Genomic DNA, 22,701 nt, shown 5'->3' on the forward strand with positions numbered 1-22,701 from the left:
AGCCACTGATACGTGAAACGAAAAATACGTTCAGCAGAGTGTCTTTCTGGGATGTACTTATCTCCTAAAAGTGAAATGCACCTTGGGCAGAGACTCTAATCTCCCTATTGCTGCCAAACAGCTTCAGTGCTTTGCCATTTACAGCAGCAAAAATTTTGGGTTCTATTTGAATGTAAAAGTTTGGATTCTACAGAATTTCTAATCCTGGTGAGCTCGTGCAAGGGAAAGGACTTCCTTGTTTGAAACCCAGCTCTCTGTGTCTGGTTGCTTTCTTGAAAACATCTAAAACTCCTCTTTTCTTCCACAGTCACTGAGAAAATTGTGCTTTCTGTAGAGAGGCAGTTTGGTTGTCACAGGTGATCCTGCACAATAAAGTTTTCTGGGAAGTAGAGGTTTCATAGATGACAAAAAAGATTATTTCCAGATAATTATTTATGAATATTGGTATCTCTTCTGCTACTGGTTTTCAGAGACCTGTTTTGAATCGAGTTAACCATGTTAGCTGGATAGAGTAGACTGGAAGTGCAAAATGGTAATACACATACTTCTAGATATCTTCATCCATTTCTGATTATTTTTATATTTATGGCTTTTTTTTTTTTTTTTTTTTCTTCCTGAAAGCATATATAAAACCTAGTTTTCCTCTAAATTCCATGGGGATTTTTTTGAGGTTGCAATTAACATAGAGCTGACTAATGGAACATACCTGGCAAATACAGTTGTAGTGGGTTTTGTTAGGGTGGACTAATTATTCCTGTCTAATACTTAAGTAATTTGTATTTCAAAACCCAGGGCTATTAGGGAATGAACCATGTGTAATTTTTCAATAAAACTTGCCTGAAATTATTCTAAAAAAACAAACCAAAAAACCCACCACAACCAGAGATTATTTTAAAAACTTGCAGATGAACTTGAGGGCCTGCAGTTACTTTTTTCTGGGTTTGTTGGCATCAGAAATTTGCATTGCTGAAGGGAAAGCTTGCTTGCTCTGAGCTTCTGCAGACTCTTGTGTGCTCTGCTTTTAGTTTGAAGTAATTTTCCTTTTTGTTTTGTGTAATTTTATTAAAACTCTTTTCACCTAACACAATGGGAAGCCCCCATTCAGGTGGGCTCTGTGGCTCAGGGTGCATAGTAGATTGCTAAATTGTTTATTTATTTTAACTGCTATTTTAACTGGAAAGGTGAAATGATGTTACTCTTTCAGATTTACAGGATGATTTGTTAACCAGCAAATTCTAGAAGCAGACTGTGCTCTCAGATTTCTGGTTGATGTTTGTAAGAAATGGAAACAAAAAAGAAATAGTTTAAATTGTCAAAAAACAAAGAAAGGGAGAAAGTGAGATTAAGTTCAGGGTATCTTCACCCTTGCTCTCACTTCTCTGCATAGAATAACAGAGGCTTCTGCAATGTGCCCTGCTTGAATTGTTTGAATTAATGTCATATTCCGTTTAATTGGAAATATTTTATATCATAATTTGTTTGCTTCTGAAGCGTGTGAGAGGCCTTGAGTTCAGGTTATTTAACTGGTGTTCAATCTGTGTTACTAAAATGAAGTTAAAACAATAATTTGAAAATTTTATTTCATAATCCTTATTAGCAAACAACGCATTCAGATCAATTTACTATGCTTCATAAGTCTCCATTGAATTTGGTTCGTAGTTTGATACCATGAACACATATATGTGTGTGTGACACTAAAATTGAATTTAGTGTGCATTTCTTTTCTTAATTGATGCTGTTAGTCACTGCAGACCTCTTTATTGGAGGATTTAAATTTCTGTTTTGACCTTTTATTAACTAAAATTGGCTGACTGGATTTTTAATTTTTCTATTTTCCCCCCTGCTATTCTTTAGAGCTGTTGGCAGGGGACATATTAATAGCTGTAGAATTTAGGAATCTGTTTTAAACACAGAACTTTCTTGTTAATCCATGAAGTCAGCCAAGGAGCAGTGAGCCCTTTGTGGTTATTTACACAGTACATATATGTATATATAGATATACTGTTTAAGTAGAAGTTAATACACTTACCCTTTCTTCAATACCAACAAATGGGTATTTCCAAGGTTGTGTCAAGTTCCAAAATGTATTTTCACCCTCCAAATCCTGGATCAATTGGCTACAATGGTGTCTGGAGTTAGTGAGAGTAGATGAAAAAGTACTTTCAATTATACCAGTCCTGTAGCCTGATTCTGTTCAGAATAGCTCCCAATTACCTGAGATATTTTGCATCAAAGTTAAGATAGATGTGGAGGTCATGCCTTGCCTTTCATTCAGTAATTTAGGCAGAATTTCTGTGCTCCCATGTCAGTCAGATTACATTTTGTGTCTACTGTACTCTCAGTTGCTGCAGTAAATACTGAAGGGGAAAATCAGATCGGTGTGGGTAGGTGCAGAAGGAGGAGGTAGTAAAGAAAGACAACATCAAGAAGAGGGAGGGGGGCAAAGGGAGGTTTAAAATATTGGGAAAAGTGAATCAGGACCTGAATGAGAAGACAGGAGAATTCACTAAAAGGCTTGGCAAAACAGACCCAGTGCATTTGTGGAGGTTGGTTGTGCCTTTTAGGTCCCTATTTTGGATCCTGAATTTATCCACCCAGTGTTCATGTATTCTGAGGTGGCCTGAGTCTAAGTACATGCCTGACATAAGGGTCACTTAACAGTTTTGACTGCTTTCCCAGAATTCAATTCATGTTTCAAAGTTTTGTTGTATTAATCTTTGGCAGCTGAAAAGTGGTTTATTTCTGATAGATGTAGCAATCATTTTTTGTTGTTGTTCAGATAAGCCATTAAACACATGTAGAAAAAGTGCATTTCAGTAAGAACCCATCCAGTTTGTGTACTGCATTGCTCAGACACCTTTTCCAGAGCACAGTCCTTCACATCCCTGATTCTAAATCTGATGAAAATCAGCGAGCATTAGTGAGCACATAGGTTATAGTTTCTTTTTAAATGTGTTCTTAACACATTTAAAAGCAGGTGATGATATTGCTTTGCTCTCAGGAAAATCAGCAGCCCTCCTTGTGCCTTTTGCTGTTCCAAGGAAAACACCTTTGCTGTTCCACAGGAGAATGGCAGTAATTGGCAGGACACACGATGCTGTCACCATGAGTTCAGGTGTATTTGCTGTGCATTAAAATGACAATGGAATAGATTAGTTTGAGGGTATAATACATACCAGAATTGTTCTATACAGATATCAGAATATTAAATAAAAGGAGAAAGCTTCATAAAGTCTCCTATAATCCCTCTTGGAATGGGTCTATGAGCAGGTATTCGTTTTTTCCTTTAAGTACACTGATATGATTAAATTTAGCTTGACACAAGTGATGTACTATACCATGTGACGGTAATATTTAAAAGAAAACCACTTTTCAGATTGAATACCTACTTGCTATCAACTCCTTTGTAGCAGCATCTAATCTGAATTTCTTCTGCAGCTAAAATGCAAACGCATTTTCTGTATTCTCCATCTCACTGGGTGTGCACTCAGCAAATGCAGAACTGCTTCAATATTTTTGGTATCTTATTTAATCTAATGTTCTACTATAAAAGCCAGCCAGTTCACATTGATTATAAACAGTTTCCAGGCTATAACTTTTCTCTCCCAGAAGTGGTGTGTGTATTTTCACTAATTCTGGAGCGTGGATGCTGTGGCTGCTGTCCAGGCCCCTGCACTGTGCAAACACAAGCGCTGTTGGATGTGGTTGCTGTAGATTAGCCATATGCTTCTGCTCAACATGCCAGAGCTTTTCTCAGTGCTCTTTCAGTTTTGGAAATACCTCTCCTTCCGCCACCCCTTCCTTACAAAATAGAACTGTAAACCAGGAAAGGTAATTTTCATCCTGTCCCACAATATATGCTATTTTAAAATAATGGATTGTTCCAAGCAATGTTTTTTAAGCCTACCAGGGTTAAGCACCTGTAGCACAGGCAGGGACCAGATTTGCAGCAAGATTTACTGACATATGAGTGTGTTCAGTCTTGTGAAGAAGGTCCAGTAGTAAAATAAATCTCCAAAGGAGATGTGCAGGGAGAGGCTGTATAGATTTGCAGATTTGAGACCAGTTTTAGTCCCTATTCTGGGGGACTGTGGAAATGAAGGTATGGGGAAGAATTGGCCATTCCTCTCATAGTAAGAGGAGCTTTTTAGAGATTTAACACAGAACTTCAGTATAGTCAGTGACTCTTTCCTTTGCTGTAGGAACCATTAAAGGGTTTTGTTAATTTTCTTCATGACTGGAGATTCCTTGTAACACACTGTTAATACATTTTTGTTGTTTTAGGCAGTCATGACATTCAGCACTGTTTAGAAATACATTTTGCTTTGCACAAACACATCTTAATGCCTTTTTTGTCTCCTCTTTGAGAAGGTCTTTACCTTCCTTCTGTACTGTGGCTTAGGTTGCTGATGACAAACATTGTTGGATAAACAGATCCTTGGTAATGTTACAACAGCATCTTAACATAAACATCCACTGAGGTATGCAAATGATCTCGGTGATAAACAAGCATAGCAAAGTGTGGCTGAGGCAGGAAGCCAATCTGTCTGTTCCTTGTGCCCAATGATATTTTGATTGTCATTTTAATCTTAGGAGTAAATAACATCAGCGATCATGTTCCATCATTTAATTTCAGTGCCAAAAAAATGAACGCTGCTTTAACTGGTGTTAAACAAGATGGCATTGCTGTGGTAGTTGGTCACTGCAGCTCAGGTCATCTGTGTTCCATTGTAAATAACAAAATGGTGGAAACCTTAAACAGACTTTCTCTGAAAGCAATGTTAGATAGTTAATGTCTAGATTTTTTTTTTTTTTTACCTGGGAAAAAAACTTTCTCATCACACTTTGTCTTTGAATTAAGAATATCTTACTTCTAGCTATGCTGGACTAAAAAAACTTCCCATTTTTGTCCTCAAGTACCTGAGCAGTACTTCTGTGCTTCTCTTTTGCTGCCAAGCCTTGACTCCATCACTTGTAAGCTCACATTTTGTGTTTGTCTTCATTAACCTTCTTCATAGCCACGTAAGCCTGTGAAGTATCTTCTCTCCTAATGAATGGTTTGTTCCTGCATGCTGAAGTTCTCTTGAATCGACATCTCAATCAGGCAGCTGCTTTGGACTGTTTCCTCTCCTGGGTAAACCTTAGGGATTCATAAAATTTTCCTGGATATACTGAAGTCTCTTTTTCTGAAGCCCAGTTTTATAACTATTCTGCTGACTTTCCTGGTCTTCCTCCAAATTCCCAAAGTCAGTCATGTCATTGTCTCTATGGAGCTTACTGCATAAATGAAACTGTTAAATTTACCTGGTTTAAGCAAAGTAAAACCAAACAAACCAGCTTGTGTTTGATAATTTGGCACAGTTTTGTAGGAATTGTTGTCGTTTAACCTGGCTCATTCTGGCTTTCAAAACAGCCCTGTATCCAAATAGCTGAGCAGGGATGATCTATCAGCTTTGCTGCTTAAGGCAGCTTATGGCATGGAATTCTCATTTCCCTCACTGCCTGGCTATGTTCCTTATTTCAGGTGAGTCAAGTTCTGCTCTCCCATTTGTGATGCTGAGGCTGGGACATGTATCTCACATGATGGATGAACTCTGCCTGTTGTGCTGCTGCCCTAGGAAATGATTTACTGGGAGGGATTTTGAAATATCCCCTTTCTTTTCTGAGGCTCCATCAGAGCTCAGCAGTGAAAGTCTGTGCCCCCCTTCAACGAGGTCACTGAAAGTGTCTGGTTCAAAGAGGTGACACAGGCAGGTCAGGCTCCACGGAGTGCTGCTGCCCTTAGGGAGATGCTCTGCTCATCCTGCTGCAGTCACTCCACCCGTGCCTTTGTGAAGCACCTGAAAGTCTGCACAGCTCTCCAGTCCTGTGTTCTTGTTCTCTGTGCCACCCTTGTGGCACTCTCCACTCCTCCTGCCCGGTGTTTGGTTTATCTATCACCATCTAATGGTTATCATTAATCATTAATCATTAATGAGGTCAAACTCCAGTCCCTTTCTTTGTGGCACAAATGGCTCTCCAGGATGTTTTTTCAGCTCGTGGCTGCAGGCTCACTGCCTTCTGTGGCTGACAGATCTGGTAAATACTTGGCTCTATTCTATGGTGTATCCATTGCAAAGCCAACTGAAACTCTGGATGAGGGGGCACCTCTAAATTGGGAATCACTTGGTGACAACTATCGATATCAGTGACATTAAATTGCACCATTTAGGCATTTTCAAGAACCAGCTGTGTCCAGTCCCAGTCTCCTGAAAAATTTTTAAAATTTTGTCAGGTTTTTGTGAAGTAAACTGGAATTGAGGTGTTGAATTCTACTTACAACAAATCTTGAATGAATAATTTTAGCTATAAGAATTTACTAGATTTCTAGAAATGATCTGCTGAAAATCATATACCTGCATCTGCTTTTGGATTTGAACGTGCTCAGTTTTCTCTGCAGACTCCAAACCTTTGCAGAGTTCAATTCTTTACCAGTAAGGTGTCATTTAGAGAAGTTTTTTGACTCAAATTCTGAAAATATCTCTGCCTGTGCATGGGTTACAAGGCAGGAACTGTCTCAGTGGAATCCAGAACGGGTTACAAAGCACAATGCAGAGTTGTGTCTGGACCAGTCTTGTTGGATAAGCATGGTTTGTCACTTGGGTTGGTACATCCCATATTTTCAGTGTTACAGGAAAAAAGAAAAAAATTTTTTTTTTTTTTTTTTAAATCACTTTATTAGAAAAATAAGAAAATGGATGTACTAGTTTTGTTTACAATCCAGCTTTAAAAGGTGGCAGTGGTTTTCAATAAATTAATCTTTGAAATTAATTTTATTTCAGAAGAAAAGATGCAGATAAAATTAGGAAACTTACATGGCTGCAGTTACTGTTTTAGAGGTCATGCAGAAGGTAGAGAAAACATCTCCTTTCTGTGGAGGTGTAAGGCAGTGTTCCTCTAGGTGTGCTGAGAATGGTAACATTTGGCAGAAAATGAAAACGTGTCATAGTTCACAGCATTAAATTAAACAATTTGTGAAACTCTTCTTGCCTGCACTGTAAGAATTGCCACTTCCATACTGCTCTGGCTGTGGATTGAACAAATGAAAACATTTTTCTAAGGAAACATGGCAAATATATCTCAAAGAACTGAGACATTGTTACTTGAGGACAGAAATAGGCTGGAAGTTGTAACTAGTCTCTTCCTTCTCAGTAAATCCTTTATGAAGAAAGTCATCAAATAGGATAAAAGTATAAAATCCATTTTGAAGCTATTCTGCTACTGTTGAAACCACATGGCATCACAGAACGATTCAGATTTAAAGGGAACTTCAGAAGCCATCTAATCCCAATATCCCTTTTAAATCGGGGGTAACTACACAGATTAGGTTGCTCAGGGGCTTTTAGAGTTCAGGTTTGAAAGTCTCCAGGATGCCATAACCTCTCTGAGCAGCATTTTTCTGTGCTTAACTTCCCTCATGTTCATTACCTTATTCTTTAGAGCTAACCAGAATTTACCTTTCGGCAACTTTTAGCTGTTGCTCCTTATTCTGTCACTCTGTACCTGTGGGTTCTGTCCCTGTAACCTTTGCTCAAGTGGAAGAAGATGCAATTAAGCTGTCTGAGCCCTCCCTTCTGCAGGCGATGCTGAGCCAGCTGCCTCAGCCTCTGCCATGTGCTCCAGCCCTGCAGCTGCCCTGGCAACCCAGCACTGAACTCATGTCCCATCTCCTGTCCCGAGGCACTCCAGACTGGTGTTCCAGATGCTCTCCCAAGTGCTGTGCAGGGAGGAATTGTCCCTTTCCTCACCTCACTGACCACCCTTGGCAACTGCAGCCTGCAGAGCAGTTCACTTTTGCTGCCTGGAAGGCAGAGCGCTGTTTTATACCCAGCTCTGCTCACCAGGACTCATCCTCTCCTGCAGAGCTGCTCTCTGCCCAGTGTGAGGGATTATCCTGTCCCAGGACTTGCCCTGTTCCTGTCAGCCCACTCCTGTAGCTTCTGCAGAGCCCCATTACTGCTCCCTGTCTGCTGGCCTGTGGATTTGCATTCTGACACTTCACATATGTCTTTTGTGAAGATGTTCAACAGTTTTGGACCTGGTCTTGATGCCCAAGGGCTAGAACTCATAGCTGAGTTAAACTTCTAAAGGTTGACTGCTACCCCCTTTAAAAGCCAGTATTCCAGATGGCTTTTCATGCACCTTTTATGTTAACAATTCAACCCTTTATTTTTGCCTTCCCTCCCTGTTCTTTGGGTACAAGGATGCTGCATCATCCTCACTGTGCTCTAAGAAAGGGGCAACACAAATGAGGTGGAATTTCCTGTACTGATTTGTGGATAATGACAAGATCCTTTCATACTTTATCTATTTTTTAGAAACTTTTAAGAATCAATTCTCATTGTAGATATACCCTTATCTTCAGAGTTTTTTGCTATATGGCTCTTGAGGCTGTTTTGGATAGTAGTTTTCCAAACATGACATCAAAATTTATCCAATATCAAATATTGGTTGATGGAATACAAGGTTGAGCTGCAGTTGGAAAGACCTTAAGAGTCAGAGTTGGACAAAGTGAGGGAGAGGCAGAAAACTTAAAAAGAAAGATTTAGGTGTTAATGTGGAAGCAAAACAAATCAGTGTGGTAGAGTCATGTCCACTTGGGCCATTGGAAATAGCAAGAAAAGGATTTGCCATGTAGGATAAGGAAAGCTCATAAATGACATAAATCAATGACAGCATCACACAGGCAGTTAAAAGTTTCAGCAGATGGAAGGACTGAAGGTGTTGGAGGGAAGGCTTTCCCAATGTGTGTTGGTGTCACCATAGCATTACATGCTCTTGAATTCAGGCAGGAATTCAGACTAAGTTTTGGCAAATAGTTTGCTGCTTTCAGGGAAATATAAGTAAATGTCCTTTTCAGGCTGTCAGGAGGCTTCAGCTGCTGCTCTGTTCCATACCTCAGGCACTGACACAAAGTGAACATGGTGTTATCAAACACATTTGCAAGAGCAAAAGCACAGTAGAAAGAACACAGACCTTTTTTGGAATACAGTATGTTATATGTAAAAAAGACCAAAAGTAAATGTTCCTCTGCAGTGGGAGAAATTAAATTATATTTTCCTACTAAGGTAGTAAAGAAATTCTCTTTTGCTTACTTATTGCTATCTTTTCTCCCTATGCTGTCTGAAAAAAGTTATTCTGCATTATCTTTCTTATATTTGAAAGCTGAATTTGGCTTTGTCCTGAACCTTCCAAAAAAGAGAGGTGGCTGGAGCATTCATTTTGTGTGATTGCAGAAGCAAATGATGCGAGTCAAGTGGCCTGGTCAGATAATTAAGCTACAACAGAGAAAGCTCGCAGAGTCAGTCAGTTGTGATTATCAGTCCAGTGTGGTTGGATGTCTGATTCCTTCTGAAAAATCTGAAGTGGCTGCTTTTATTATCATTAATTGGGGAGTGCCAGCAACAAATCTGGAAGAATTACATTGCCACTTTAAAGAATTCCAGCATATTTCAGTTGGAATATAAGTGTAATGATGAATTGATGACTGTTTGCTGCTCTGCCCAGCCCTTAGAACCGGAAGGTTTGTTAGAATAATTCCAGTGTTACGTGCCTGCCCTGCTTCTGAACCCTGATGTCTGTAGGCAGTCAGAAGCAGAGTGCCAATAAATGTGTATTCTTTGAGGCTGTCTGAATCTTTTTAGAAATTTTTTTTTATTATTATTATTCTTTTCTTTATTTCTTTAGATAGCAGTTCAATCATTTTGAAGCTATCTCTGGAGCATCTAGGAAAGTTCCTTTAACAATGAAGCATTAGGTTGCCTAAAGTGCCTCACAGAACTAAACCTTGGAAGCACTTTTGAAATATTTCCCCTGCTAAGCGAGAGGGATGTCATGAAATGAAACAAAAAAGGAAACAATATTTCATTTGAATGGAAGGATAAAGTACCTTCAATCTAAACCAGACTAGCTCAGTATCAACTGTTTGCTTGTGGCACTCAGCAGTTTTAAAATCAGAACCTTATTGGTATTAACTGTGCCACATGGAGGAGGAATTAATCCCACAGAAATGCAGATGTGTAACTGGACATGGTAGCTATCACAGCAAAGCTGGAGCCCTGGAAGTTTTGGAACTCTCAATACAGCCGTGTTAATTTTAAAACAAAAACCTTCAGCTTCCGGCAGCTTCCATAGTAGCATTCCCAATGTTTTTACACAGCTATTAATGTAGTCAAGCTGTGTTTTTTCCTCCTCCTCACTGCAATCATCTGCTCGGTGCTGCACTCCAGGAGCAGGAGGCAGAGGAGTGGCCGGCTGTGATTGATGGGGCGCAGCCCGGCGCTGGAGGAGCCACATCTGGATCAGCTTTTGGGAGCAGCCAGATGTGGAGAGGGAGCTCAGCGAGCCCCACATGGGCACCCCGAGCTGCCGGCTCCTGCTCCCCAGCCAGCGCTGACGCTCGCTTTGGGCAGGTGCTGCATGGCCTGCCACCAGAGCAGCTGCTAAGTTTATGGAGAATAGAGGCAGCACCATGGTACAAAAGGTATTTGCACTTTTATTTTCACTTGAAACTCTTGATTTGCAGTCGAGCCAGGGCAGTTCTTGCAGGCAGCTGCACCACTGCATGCAAGACTTGCAAGCCATGCTTTGATGCTTAGGTCTGAAGGAGGGCAGGCTACGGGGAAGGAACCATGGGCTTGATGGGTGTAACCCTTCGAACCAGCAGGTTTGCAGAGAAATGTTGCATTTTTTCTTCTTTGTTTCCGTGCCCCGAGGATACGATGCAGTTTGGCTCATTTAACTACAGTACAGGAGGCTTTCTCTAAATGTGAAATATCTCTTGCCAAAGAAACAAAATGCACCAAACGGAAAATAGAGCAAAACAAACAATAAACTGTGAGTTCGACTTCAAAATGCAGGCAAGCAGAAAGGTTTTCATTCAATACATTTTTATGCTGCAAATGTGTTTTTATAAAAAGGAACACTGCATAAGCAATGTTTCCTGTGCTCTCTCCTTTGTGTACAAACATAACAAGCTTGCTTTATTATGTTTTGACACTTTTTATACATTTCTTAATTATGAAATCCTTTCAGAGCAGGAGATGCTGAAAAGGCATCTGAGACCTGAAACAGTAGAAGCAGTTTAAATTCTAAGCTTTTCTTCAAATGATGTAATATGGATGAAATAGGAGAACTTTCATTTACCTACATTGTTGGAATCCTTTTTTTTTTTTTTTGATTCTTTAGAGTTCAACGTTTAACCAGAAAGCAATAAATTTGATTTTATACACTGCCACGTAAAGCATATTTTTCAGTTGAAATGTGGTTTTCATTAAGACTCAGGCCAGAACATTTAGCAGAGCCTGACTGTCTGCCATGCTTTGTTCTCCTTGCTGTTGCCAACAACCACTTTTTTAAAAAACCATGCACAAAGTGAGCATTAAGGGGTCATTTAATTTTAAAGATACTTGGAACTGAGTCTGAAGGGACAACTTCAGTTTGGCCTCTTCTGCCTAGGTGGTATTAAGCCATGCCTGTGTACTGTCACACACAGCTTTGAAATTGCTCTAATACCTGAGTTCATAGGTTAATTTAGGATCAATATTTCCTCTTGCTTTTAGGGCCATTTCATATTTTAAACTTAATGCATTAGAATTTATTATTTCTTTTATTCGTTTCAGTTCATTGTATTTTAAAGAGCACAATAAAGGAGCATTTTAGGTGATTCTATTTAAAGAGTTTTTGGTTCCTGAAAATCTCTTCAAATGTATCTGCTGTGTAGTCTGGGGTTTCCATCAACCACATGTATATACAAATGTGTGATAGCTGACACTTCATAGTTCTTGATAGAAATTAGTATTTCGAACAATTAGTTTTGGCTATTACAAGCCAAGTAAATAGGAAAGAACTTGTTTAAACATGCATGCTTTTCTATTATATTGTAATACCATGTCTATTGAATTAATTATGAATAATAAATTCACACTGCTTTTAAAGGTTAGGGAAGGCTTCAGTAGTCATTTATTTTAAGGGATGAACATCTGATTTATTGTCACTATCATATTAAACTTAGGGCCTGCAGTAGCATGTGCAAGTTTAATTTCTTTAATGTCCCCTGTCTTCTAACAATTAAATGAACCTGCAGAGCCTGCACTGATAATCTTCTGTCAGTTTTCTGCTATAAGCACAGTGGGGTTGGTTTCTTCAGTGGCAAGGCTGTAAATCTCTGAATATGTACAAGTTAGTAAAAAAAAAAAAAGAGACAAATCCCTGACCCTTTGTTGTTTGCTTATTAATGAGGTCTCAGTTATAAATAAGTGAGCCAGACCTCAGCTGCACAAGTCTAATGGAAGAGGTGGAAGAGTCTCAGCATTGTGGAGGTTCTGAAGTAGCCAGCACAATTTGCCATTTTGTGATAAATCTAAGAAGTTTGGAGTTGCTGGTAAAAATAATCGAAAAGTTCAACCCTCTTAATTAAACATGAGCTGTAATTAGCACTAGGTGTGGATGCTTTTGAATATTAATTAGGGTCCTCATGGAACTGCTGTCAGGGTTAATGAGAATCAGTGGGGGTCTCAGCAACATCTGGTTTAGGACTGGAGGTGGCACAAAAGCCTTTAGATGAAATGCACCTGGACATCACCCCTTGGTCCCTCTGCTGCTCGTTTTTAACAGCTGCTGACTCTAAGGCCACGTTTAGCATCTGACAGGAAGAGATAGCTCAAGGACCAGCACTAACCAGCTCCCGTGTTTCAAAACCAGCACAGTGAAAATGCTTATGGAGGCAGAATCTGGATTTGCTTTTGTTCATTCTTAACCCTTTTCTCAGGTCCCTCCTGAAACAGCTGATTAAAAAATTTTAAGTCGGCTGCCTCCCACAGAAGTTTTAAAAGTACATCTTTAACGTTTAATGAATGTCTCTGGTGTCATCCGGTCATTCCTGGGTTTTGCTTCATCTGGATTTTTTATTTATTTATTGATTTTTAATAGTGAAAATATTAGGTAAAATAAATAAGAAAGGAACTTGGCCATTTTAATGTTAGAGGATAAAAGTACACATTTACAAGAGTTTTTAACTTCCATAGAAATTTAACAGGGCCAGTTTCAGTGCAGCATTGACCTTGCTAAGATGGTAGATATTTAAACAAATCCCAGTGGCTTAACCCTGTGAAGTCAGTAAATGACACTGATTTCCTGCCAGAGATGGCTGAATGAAGCAATGGAAACCACTTGCTCAGGGCCATACACTAAACCAGCAGCAAAGATGGGATTAAAGTCAGAGAAGCTTTGATTGCTAATATAAAGTTCTAATTTTTTCGGACATGCTGAGTGCCTTTTACAAAGGAAAATTCAGTTTTCTTTTTTAAGCCTGTCAAAGCTACCAAGACTTAACTCCTGTGCTAATTCTTAAAAGCTCTTGAGTTAGGACAAGTTCAGGTCAGAGAACTGATGTCTAAATTAGTTGAAATTGGCTGGAAATGCCCTTAATTACAAAGTGCAGAAGAATGTCTTTTATTTGTCCAGTCTATTTGAAATTAAGACATTAAGGACTGATAAGTACAAATAAAATCCTTGCCATAGTCTTGGGCAGGTGCTTGTACATGCCTTGGTGGGAGAATAATTGATTAGCTGAGAAGGCAATTAAATTTTAACTGTGCATTTTTACATACATGGTGGGATAGTTTCATGTTGTAAATTAGTTTATCTGAGGTTGGGACAGTCCCTGCACTAATGGCCTCTAATGCTGTCACAGGAAAAATCTGTTTTGGCCTTTTTTTATCTAGGTTCAGAAAGATTGTAGTGCACATTTCCTCCTCAGAATGATTGCTTTTTGGTGTGAGCAAAGCATTTAATCAGAAGTTTTATAATCGATAAATTAAGAGGCTTGGCTATTCCTTATCAAATGGAAATATGAATCTCTCTATAAAGACATGAGGATAGTGTTATTTATGCTATAGGCTAATTGCCATATGGAAATGAAATACTGTTTTCCTCAAATGTAAAAACCTTTAAAATTCTTAAATCTATTTCTCTTAACATAGAATTTTTCTTTTATGTTATTTAAGGTTTTTGAACTGATACACTTTTAGTTTCAAATATTTAATATTTTGACTGGGTCTCATTATTATTTTGCATTTGTGGCACGCATTTGCTCAATGCGGAGTACCTCCAAGTATTCTGACTATCTCAGGGCATTATTTCACATCAGTATTTTTAGTGTTTGTTAACAGTATGCACCTAAACCCTGCCCTGTGTGTATGTTGCCTGTATTGTATTCTGTAAATGGTCAGTCAGAGTGATCACAGACCCGAGCTCTGTGCTGGCACTTGTGCTCAGGAACCTTTGGAATAAACTGGCTTTGTCCCTCGTCCTTGTCTGAGCTGAGGCATCATTAGTGCAGGCAGGTTTCACTGACCTTTCCCTCTTATAGACTAGTCTACAATTATCCAGCGAGCAGTACATTTGTTTGTCTAATTATAATAATATTTAATAGGGTTAGCAAAATGCATTTAGTGCAGATAAGAAATATTCTCCTCAAGAAACAACCACTGTGCCCTTTCCAGGCCAGGATGTTCTCATCGCTCTCTGCGTTACGGGTGCAGGACCTTTGCTTATTTTATCTCACGCCACATTTCTTCCTTTTTTTTTATTATTATTATTATTTTTTTTCCCTTTGATTTTCACAGGGTAATCAGGAAGCTACAGCACCTCCTGACACAATGGCACAGCCTTATGCCTCAGCCCAGTTCGCTCCACCTCAGAACGGTATCCCTGCAGAATACACAGCCCCACATCCGCATCCAGCTCCAGACTACACAGGCCAAACCACTGTTCCAGAGCACACGTTAAACATGTACCCTCCTGCTCAGACACACTCCGAACAGAGTGCAGCTGACACAAATGCACAAACTGTCTCCGGCACAGCCACAGTAAGTCAAGGTTACTGCTCTTTCTACAGCTCTGTGTTTTGTGTCTATTTATCGATAACATTTTTGTCCGTGACACGCTTCATTTGCGTTAGGGCTTAGTCGCCGCCTTAAGGTCGAAAGTCTGTCAGAGTTTGCTGTTGAACCTGGAGGGTGGGTTTGCACTGGCTTTGGAGCTTCTTACTGGGTGTTGGAGGTTTGGAGAACCTGGAGTTTCATTTTCAACAGCGTTAGACAAAATGATTAATTACCAGCCCATGAATCACAGCACAAATTTTAATTAAGTCCAATATGGAAAAACATTGCAAATGAGTGTTTGTAGGCATTCATTTGCAGGGCCAAAGAAAGCAACCAAAAAACCCAAACCAGGCTCATTTGATTATTTTTAATGACCTTCGTGTTTTCAACACAAGTAGTTTTAATAGAAATATTACTTGAATGATCCTGTACAAAATTTGCTGTGTGAATTAGTATTGTGAAGAGCATGTCTGCAGTATTGTATTTTCTGGAGAGCTTGTTTGTGCAGCCATTACCCAAGTTGTGTGTGGATCTGTGCTAAACAGAGCAGAAATGATGGACTTTCCGTCTATTTGATTTATATGTGAAGTTCTGAAGTGTCATGAATTATGCAAGAGACTCCTTGGATGGCTCTACCTTGTAATTTAAGTCACAAATTTCACACACTGATAGTTTAGTGTTTCTGTCTTAATTCTAGAGTGGGACCCAATATATCCAGCGCCAAGAGCTGGCAGATTTCTGAGCCATCAACCATCCCCCTGTGTTACATGTGCAGGATGGGGCACAGAACAGGCAGTGCTCAGAACATCTCTCCTGGCTGGCCTCATCCTTGCCTCAGCCATTCTCCATGCCTCAGCTTACCTCCCCTTCCTTCCTGGCTCATATCCAGCCTAAAAGGTTTCGTGCATTAGGGCAAGAAGAAAAGGAAATCACATTCTCTTAAATGAGCTCTGTAAATTTATGTTTGTTGTCGTGCCACTAATTTCTTTATATGGCTTGAGCAAGAAAGAAAAGCAATAGCAAAGGCACTGAGGAATATTCCTTGCTATTATGACAGAGAAATCCTTGTCAATTACACATTTTTGTGGTTTATGCAGTAAAATGCTTTGGTCTTTTCTTTTTTGGTAACTTTTTATTGCCCTGAGTTTCTCTTTTCTCCAGTACCGGGAGAAAGTTTAAATTGAAGAGCATCCTATTTGCTGGTATCTCATAGTATTTTTTGCAGGTCTACTGTGTCTCCTCTTATCCATCTCTTTTCTAAATTAAATTCCTGGTTCTTTCCAGCTTTTAAAACTTGCTTCCATAATCATTTTTGATTGTTGTCCAGCTCTTGTCAAATACCACTGTCATTGGTTTAGAGCAGGAATCCTAAGCTGAATAGATACTCCAGAAGAGATTGGATATTGACTAAAAAGATAGTCTTTCCTACTGTACCTTTTTTGTTCTTTTATGTTCTCTGATTTTGCTTGGTTTTTGTGACCACTGCTGCAACTTGAACAATCTACTGTGATGGCCAGTTCAGCCTTTTCATGTTTTGGAACTGTTTCTGTTCAGTCCTGAAGTAAAATACTGACAGTGCTAAAATCAATGGTAAAAGACCTGTCGATGGGAGTGGGACAGGAGCTCATCTCTCATCATTTATTGCTTTCAATTGATTGTGTTTCCTCACCCCATTTTGATTTTTCAGTTTGAAGAAATGTCAGTCACTTTATCAGAGAAGTCAGGAATGTGTTTTCCCAACATTTTCCATAGCAAAGGCTGGTGAAAAGACATAGTTTGGATTGTCTGCAATGCCCTTATCTTCTTCAAGTGCTCTATTCAATCCCAGCTCTAGCAAATCCAATGATTCCCTGCAAAGTTTCCTGCTTCTGATATGCAAATAGGCTTTATTGTTATTTGGTTTTGTGTCCTTCACTATCTGCTCTTACTTGCTTTTTCCCTTCCTAATATCCAACTTGTATTTTACCTGTCAGGCACCTTTTCCCTTCTGTTTCCCCTTGGAGTGAATTTCCATTCTCTGCAGAATAACACTTCAATTCCACTAACTTGTTATATTCAGGGAATACGGTGTAGTTATTTGCTCTTTTTATTGTGGATCCTTTCCTTGCATTCTGGTTTCCTTTCTTACAGAGGAATGGACAGAACATTTTGAAGTAGCTCTCATGCTGTCTATAAAGAATTAGATTTTCCTTCCTTTTAACTTTAGAGTCTATTTGAGAAAGTTTTAGGATGGTTCGGTTTTTAAAAAGATATTTTTTTCTAAATTGCTGTGTTATATTGAAAACTGTGGATGTTCTCCCTCAAGAACAGAGCTATGAAAAGGCAGGTTTCCAAGAGGTGTGTTTATCTATGGATCTGCACTGACATTTAACACATTCTTCACCAGCCAGGTTTACCAATGTGCGGACAAACATTGCTTGCACAATTTAACTGCAGGTACCTAGGTTTAAAATTAGTTATGCTGGGTTTCATCAGCCATTGCTCTTGGCAAACTTTATAAATAGATACATGCCAATGGATCTCAGGCAGATTTAACACCGTCTTTGTAACATTATGAGGGTCCAGCTGTGTACATCTCTCTGTAGGTTTAACAATAGAAGTTTTTATTGAAAGAGAGCTTCAACAGCGCTGTGTCAACACTGTACCTCCATGTGGTCTTTATTGTCAAAGGAAAATAATTGTGTTTTTTTTCGAATTCCTGCTAGCTTTGAGAAATACTTGATTTTTAAGTAAGGAGTTTTAAGTGGAATTGGTGTGGGGACATAGTGGCATTTGTTTGGTATGGTTTACCTTGGTTTCCTTTCAGTCAGCTGTTTATGACATGCATTTGAAAGAACAATAATCAATTGGCCGATCATTCACAAAATAACGCTGTTGTGATTAAGGACAAGCTGTTAGAGGCAAGACCAGTTTTTGAATTTTCTTACCGATTTATGTACGTGTGAAGCTGGATACACCATTAAAAATGGATCTTAAAATTTTGCAGTGTGTGCCTCAAATACTGTAGGGCAATTGTCTAATCTGTAGAATTACTACCAGGAGTGACTTAATCTCCTCCATGAAGGACTGAAGCCATGCTGAGGTGAGATTCATCCCGAGCTTTCTCTGAGCGTCCCAGGTTTGTGCTTGTCTGAAAGAATCCTACGCTGAAGCTGCAGCTCACACTGGGTCTAGTGCCACCTGAACCCCAGTAAAGATAGAAATAATAAAAATAAACTCATTCTGTGCAGCTTCCCTGGAATCCTCAACTTCAACCCAGGGTGTGATCCCAGCCCAGCTGGAACCATTGCCAGGATCCCCATTTGCCACAAACCCAACAAAATTCCAATCATCGGTTTTATTACAGGTTTGCAATTTTGTGCAGAGTGCTCTCGTAATTCATGTTCAGAAGTACTTCACGTACTCTTGGACACGCTCTTGTACTTGTAGAAAGTGTCTTTCCCAGTGACCAGTTTTAATCTATTTAGATAAAATAGTGCAGCATGGTATTCTGTCAGAGTAAGTGCTGGAACGAGAGGTGCTCAGATCGTATGTGCAGGGATTGCTAACTCTGCTTGTGGTGCTATGAAACAGGAGAAGAGGGACAGGATGGAAGGGTAGCAAATGATCAAAGACAGGATGACTTAGCTGAAACAATATAAAATCATTGGTAGGCAGTAAAATCCTGTCAAAAGTTACTTTGAGTCTTCTCTAAGCATCTCTGGCTTTCGTCTCTATGGATCTGTGTTTGTTACCTTGGAGTAAGGAGGAAGTATATCTGAGTATCTGCAAAATCAATAATCAGCCAGCAGTGGGTTATTTAAGTGCTGGTAGACTTTTGGAGTTGCATGGCATTAAACATGTTTTAAAGCATTAACAAAACTAATAAATGGCTTCTTCCTAGAAGGTCTGATCTATGAAAAGTATATCACAAAGTTATACTAAAAGTCACACGTCTGATGATTTTATAAAGTGGTTTGGAGCGCTACATTAAATAGTTATGTGTATTAAAATATTTTTAAGTAAGACAATAATTTTATTAAATCAACTTTTACCTGTGGACATGTACAGACACAATTGCATTGTACATAAATAGTTCTGAGGAAAACTTGTTCAGTTTTTGCCTGTGGCTTTCCTGCACAACTTCTGTGGATGACAGCAGGAGATGAGTGTGTAAATAAAAAGGTCATTAGCTGGGCATGTGTAAGGGAGCAGGTAATAGTAAAGTAAATGTTTCTCTAGTGTTTCCTGTTCTAGATGTGTTATACTAATAATAGAAGTAACTATCACAGTCTGGTAAGAGCTGAGGTTGAAGTCATGTTCTCTGTTTTATCTTTGTATATCAAAAATGTGCTGCTTTAAACTTCATCCTACTTTGGCATAAAACTTGACATCATTGTGCAGTCCTACTGTTTTGGGCTGACCCTTCACCAGGCTTCAGAAGCTGAAAAGTTGTGTGATAAGTTGTGTGTTTGGAAGGGAGATCTTGAGGGAAAAGGCAGTTTACTTGGAGGAGTGATCCTTCCATGTCTGAAATGTTGAGCACCAGCAGGCAGCATGGCATTAGTGTTGTTCAAGCCCTGTAGAAGGTGTGCGGTGCACAGGTGTGGGTTATCCCTGGCCTGGGAAGATGATAAGGTATTTTCCACCTAATTTCACTGTCAGAACTGAATTTCAGCTTGGTTACTACCAAAGTTCCTCTGGTGGCATCCACTGAACCTGATAGTTCTCTGTGAAAATGATTGATATATTAGATATTATGTCTGTTGTTCCATCTTCCCTGTTTACCTTGAGAGATTTTATGTTCTTTGGGATGTAATGGTCTGTAAGTTTGATGTTTTCTTTTCTTGGTGTTAATTTGTCCAGGTTTGTGCCCTTTTTTAGTCATATTGTAGGGGCCATCTCTTCATCTGAGGATTTGCAAAGGCTTAGTGGTGCTCTAGACTGAAAAATTATTTACCATGTTGAACTTTGTTGTTTTGGGGAAGTGAAATATGTTCAACCTTTGCTGATATTTTGGGGGATTTAGTGTACCAATTACTGTGTTGTGCTTGTTAATTTGGGTAAGAAAGCTGGGAGTAGGAAGCATTTAAAGTGCTTTAGAGTGTTGTCTAAGCCTGCAGGTGAGTAGATTATAACTACAGTTTTCTGTAGCATATTTCTGGTTTTTACCAGCTCTTTTTCCTGCTCTGTTCTTTATGTAAGTTATTAGTATTAGTGGTTTTTCCCCTCCTAGATTCTTTCTTTTCTGCCTTGGTTCATCCCTTCTTTCTCCCCTACTATTCCATCATGACCTCTCTGTCTCCCAGGGGTGTGGGCTGCCTTAGCTGCTTCCATTCCACATGAAACAGTGTGCTGGATCCTCCTTGCTGTCTGTCAGCTGCCTTGCAGCAGTGTCTCAGGGAGGCACAAGTGTTCAAAGGCAGGTTCTCTGTGCTGTGCTGGCTCATCCCGTGACCGTGGCTCTGCTGGGGATCCTCGAGCTCAGCTTGCTTGGGGTCCAACCTGCCGAGTGTCCGCAGAGTGCGCGGGGATTGTCAGTGCTGCTGAGCTCAGCCGCTGCTATCCCGGCCTCTGAGCGTTCTGCTCTTGCCTGAGAGGTTTCCTACGGCACCTGGAACCATCTCCCGTGGCTTGGGAAGGAGTGGCTCACTTACTTCTCCCTGTAATTGTGGCTGGCAAGGAGCAGAGCAGAGTTCCAGGGCAGAGTTCCACACCCGTTCCTTCTCTAAAGGATGGCATTGTGCTCCCCCTGCAAAGAAGTGGAGTTTTTACCACAAAGTGGCTGTCATGCAAGTCAGATTCCCTCATGGACACTTTTTATTGCCAACTGGTATCAATGACCCAGTTTTTTATTCTATTTCAATGCCGTATTTTTGTCTCTAGATGTTTGCCACCAGTATGTTAGATAGCTGATAATGCTTTGACAACTCTTACCGCAGTGTTTATTCATCTAAATCATACCCTGCTGGCGCAGGCTATTCTATCAGCATGGTGTGCTATTTCATTTATACTACCTATTATATCTGGTCCCAACTGTTCCTTGAAGGAAGTATTTCAAGGAGCTTATTTTGAGACCTTGAGTGCTTCAGAGCTGCAGAAGCAAGGAACCCGGTCCAGCTCCCGCTCCGTAGTGAGGAGATCAAAACTGACATCCCAAATAGATAACATAATGCTGTGCTGGGGCAGTGAGGCACAGTAATGACTTGTGATCATAGGCATTATTGCTTCTAAGAGGCTTCCTTGCTGAGAGCCCTGCGTGCCAGCTTTGCAACTGTGCCCCACGTGTGCTCCTCTGCTTATGCTGAGGAATAGCAGGAACACACTGCTCACTTCAGCCCCTCTGCGTGGATCTGCCAGCTCTAAAATAGATTCTGCTCCAGGATACACACAACCTGACACTGACTGTTTCCTATGGTGCTGTTTTTGGAGTGCCTGTTTGTATTTCCTTGTTTTGGCTGGGAAGAGGATAAATAACCACCCTCTTTTTCCTGTGCTGCTGAGTGAACTTGGGCTTTGTGATTGTGTGAGTGGGAATGTGGTGTGAGGACAGCAGCCTTACCCTGCCAGCTGACTGCACAGGACTGTGTCTGGGGCTCTTCTGAGATCTCAGTGCCTGATCTTTCTCATTTAGGTGACACCTCAGTTTTTTTTACCTTTTGATTCTCACAGCATGGAAAGTTTGAAAATATGATGTTGAAATAGAAGAGAGAAAAATTATTATTCTGCTTTTGTGGGGTTTTACAGATCCTGTGATTTTAACTTCCCTCTTTTTTGTGTGCTTGAGCTTGGTGAAATGTTAAAGCTGAAGCTCCTCCACAAAACTAAAAAAAAAAAAAAAAAACCCAAAGCCTACCAACAAGGAAAAAAAGAGCAATTATGCTCTGTCATCTTTAGTCATGTTTGCTCAAATAAATTAGCTGAATGCCATTGATTATCCTTCAGAATGTTCTTCATAGGGCACACTGACAGTTCTTAGATCACTTCAGGAGGTAATTCCAGCCAGCTCTAAGGCAGATTTGAAGCACAAAACATTGCAGAGGTCTTTCAATCACATTGTCAACCAGAGATGGTTGTAATACTGTGACTTGAAAAGTTTCTTCTAGAAAGCATTACCAATTAATTTCTAATCTGTCAAGTTTAATTGACCAATTAAACAATTTAGGATTTTCTTCCTGCTTGTCCCTGAAAGAGCTGAGCTAATATTGCTTTTTTAAGTTTTCTTGTACTTTGCTTTGTCTCTTGGGCTCTTTACTTCTCCATACCAATTATTTTACGTGTTACATTATTGACTTTTTCTTCTCTCTGTGCAATCTAAGTAGCCGTGGCATGCAAATGCTTTGGCTTTGCTTGCTGTGCTTTGGGTTCATATGTATTGAGAAAAAACATTGTTGCACATTTTGCTGAATACACTGAGCATAAATTTCAAAGGGGACCTTGGTGTGATGAAATAGCAAATTTCAACTTCTTTTATATTTGACTTTCTGCACTTTTCACACTACAACATGGTAATTAAAATTGATCCTTATGAGGGGATTTTTGTTTTGGTGAAAATTAGCTCATTTTCACTACATGCATGTGGTGTGTTAGTGGCTGTGTTAGGTTAGCTAAGAGCAGTGATGTTCTCCATTCTCTTGCAATTGACATAATTGTTAATGGCTTGCAACTTTATCAGGAGTTGTTGATTCCTCCATCCACCAACTCTCTGTAATTGCAGTTTAGACTTGTGTATTGCTTGCAGATGAGAATGTGTTTGTAAGTTCTTGATTATCCAGCAAAACCCTCACCCTTGCTTGCA

The 22,701-nt window shown here is 39.7% G+C and overlaps 1 protein-coding gene across 11 annotated transcripts in view; it reads left to right on the forward strand.

Annotated features, from left to right (window-relative positions):
* Positions 1-22,701, forward strand: part of RBFOX1 (RNA binding fox-1 homolog 1) — a 788,876-nt gene that overhangs the window by 648,759 nt on the left and 117,416 nt on the right. For all 11 annotated transcript variants that reach the window (XM_058849299.1, XM_058849301.1, XM_058849302.1 and 8 more), the window contains one exon: positions 14,667-14,909. In XM_058849299.1, the coding sequence (XP_058705282.1) occupies positions 14,667-14,909 (243 nt within the window). The remainder of the gene's footprint in view (positions 1-14,666; positions 14,910-22,701) is intronic.

The sequence above is a fragment of the Poecile atricapillus genome, chromosome 14 (genome assembly GCF_030490865.1).
Source record: "Poecile atricapillus isolate bPoeAtr1 chromosome 14, bPoeAtr1.hap1, whole genome shotgun sequence".
NCBI lineage: Eukaryota > Metazoa > Chordata > Aves > Passeriformes > Paridae > Poecile > Poecile atricapillus.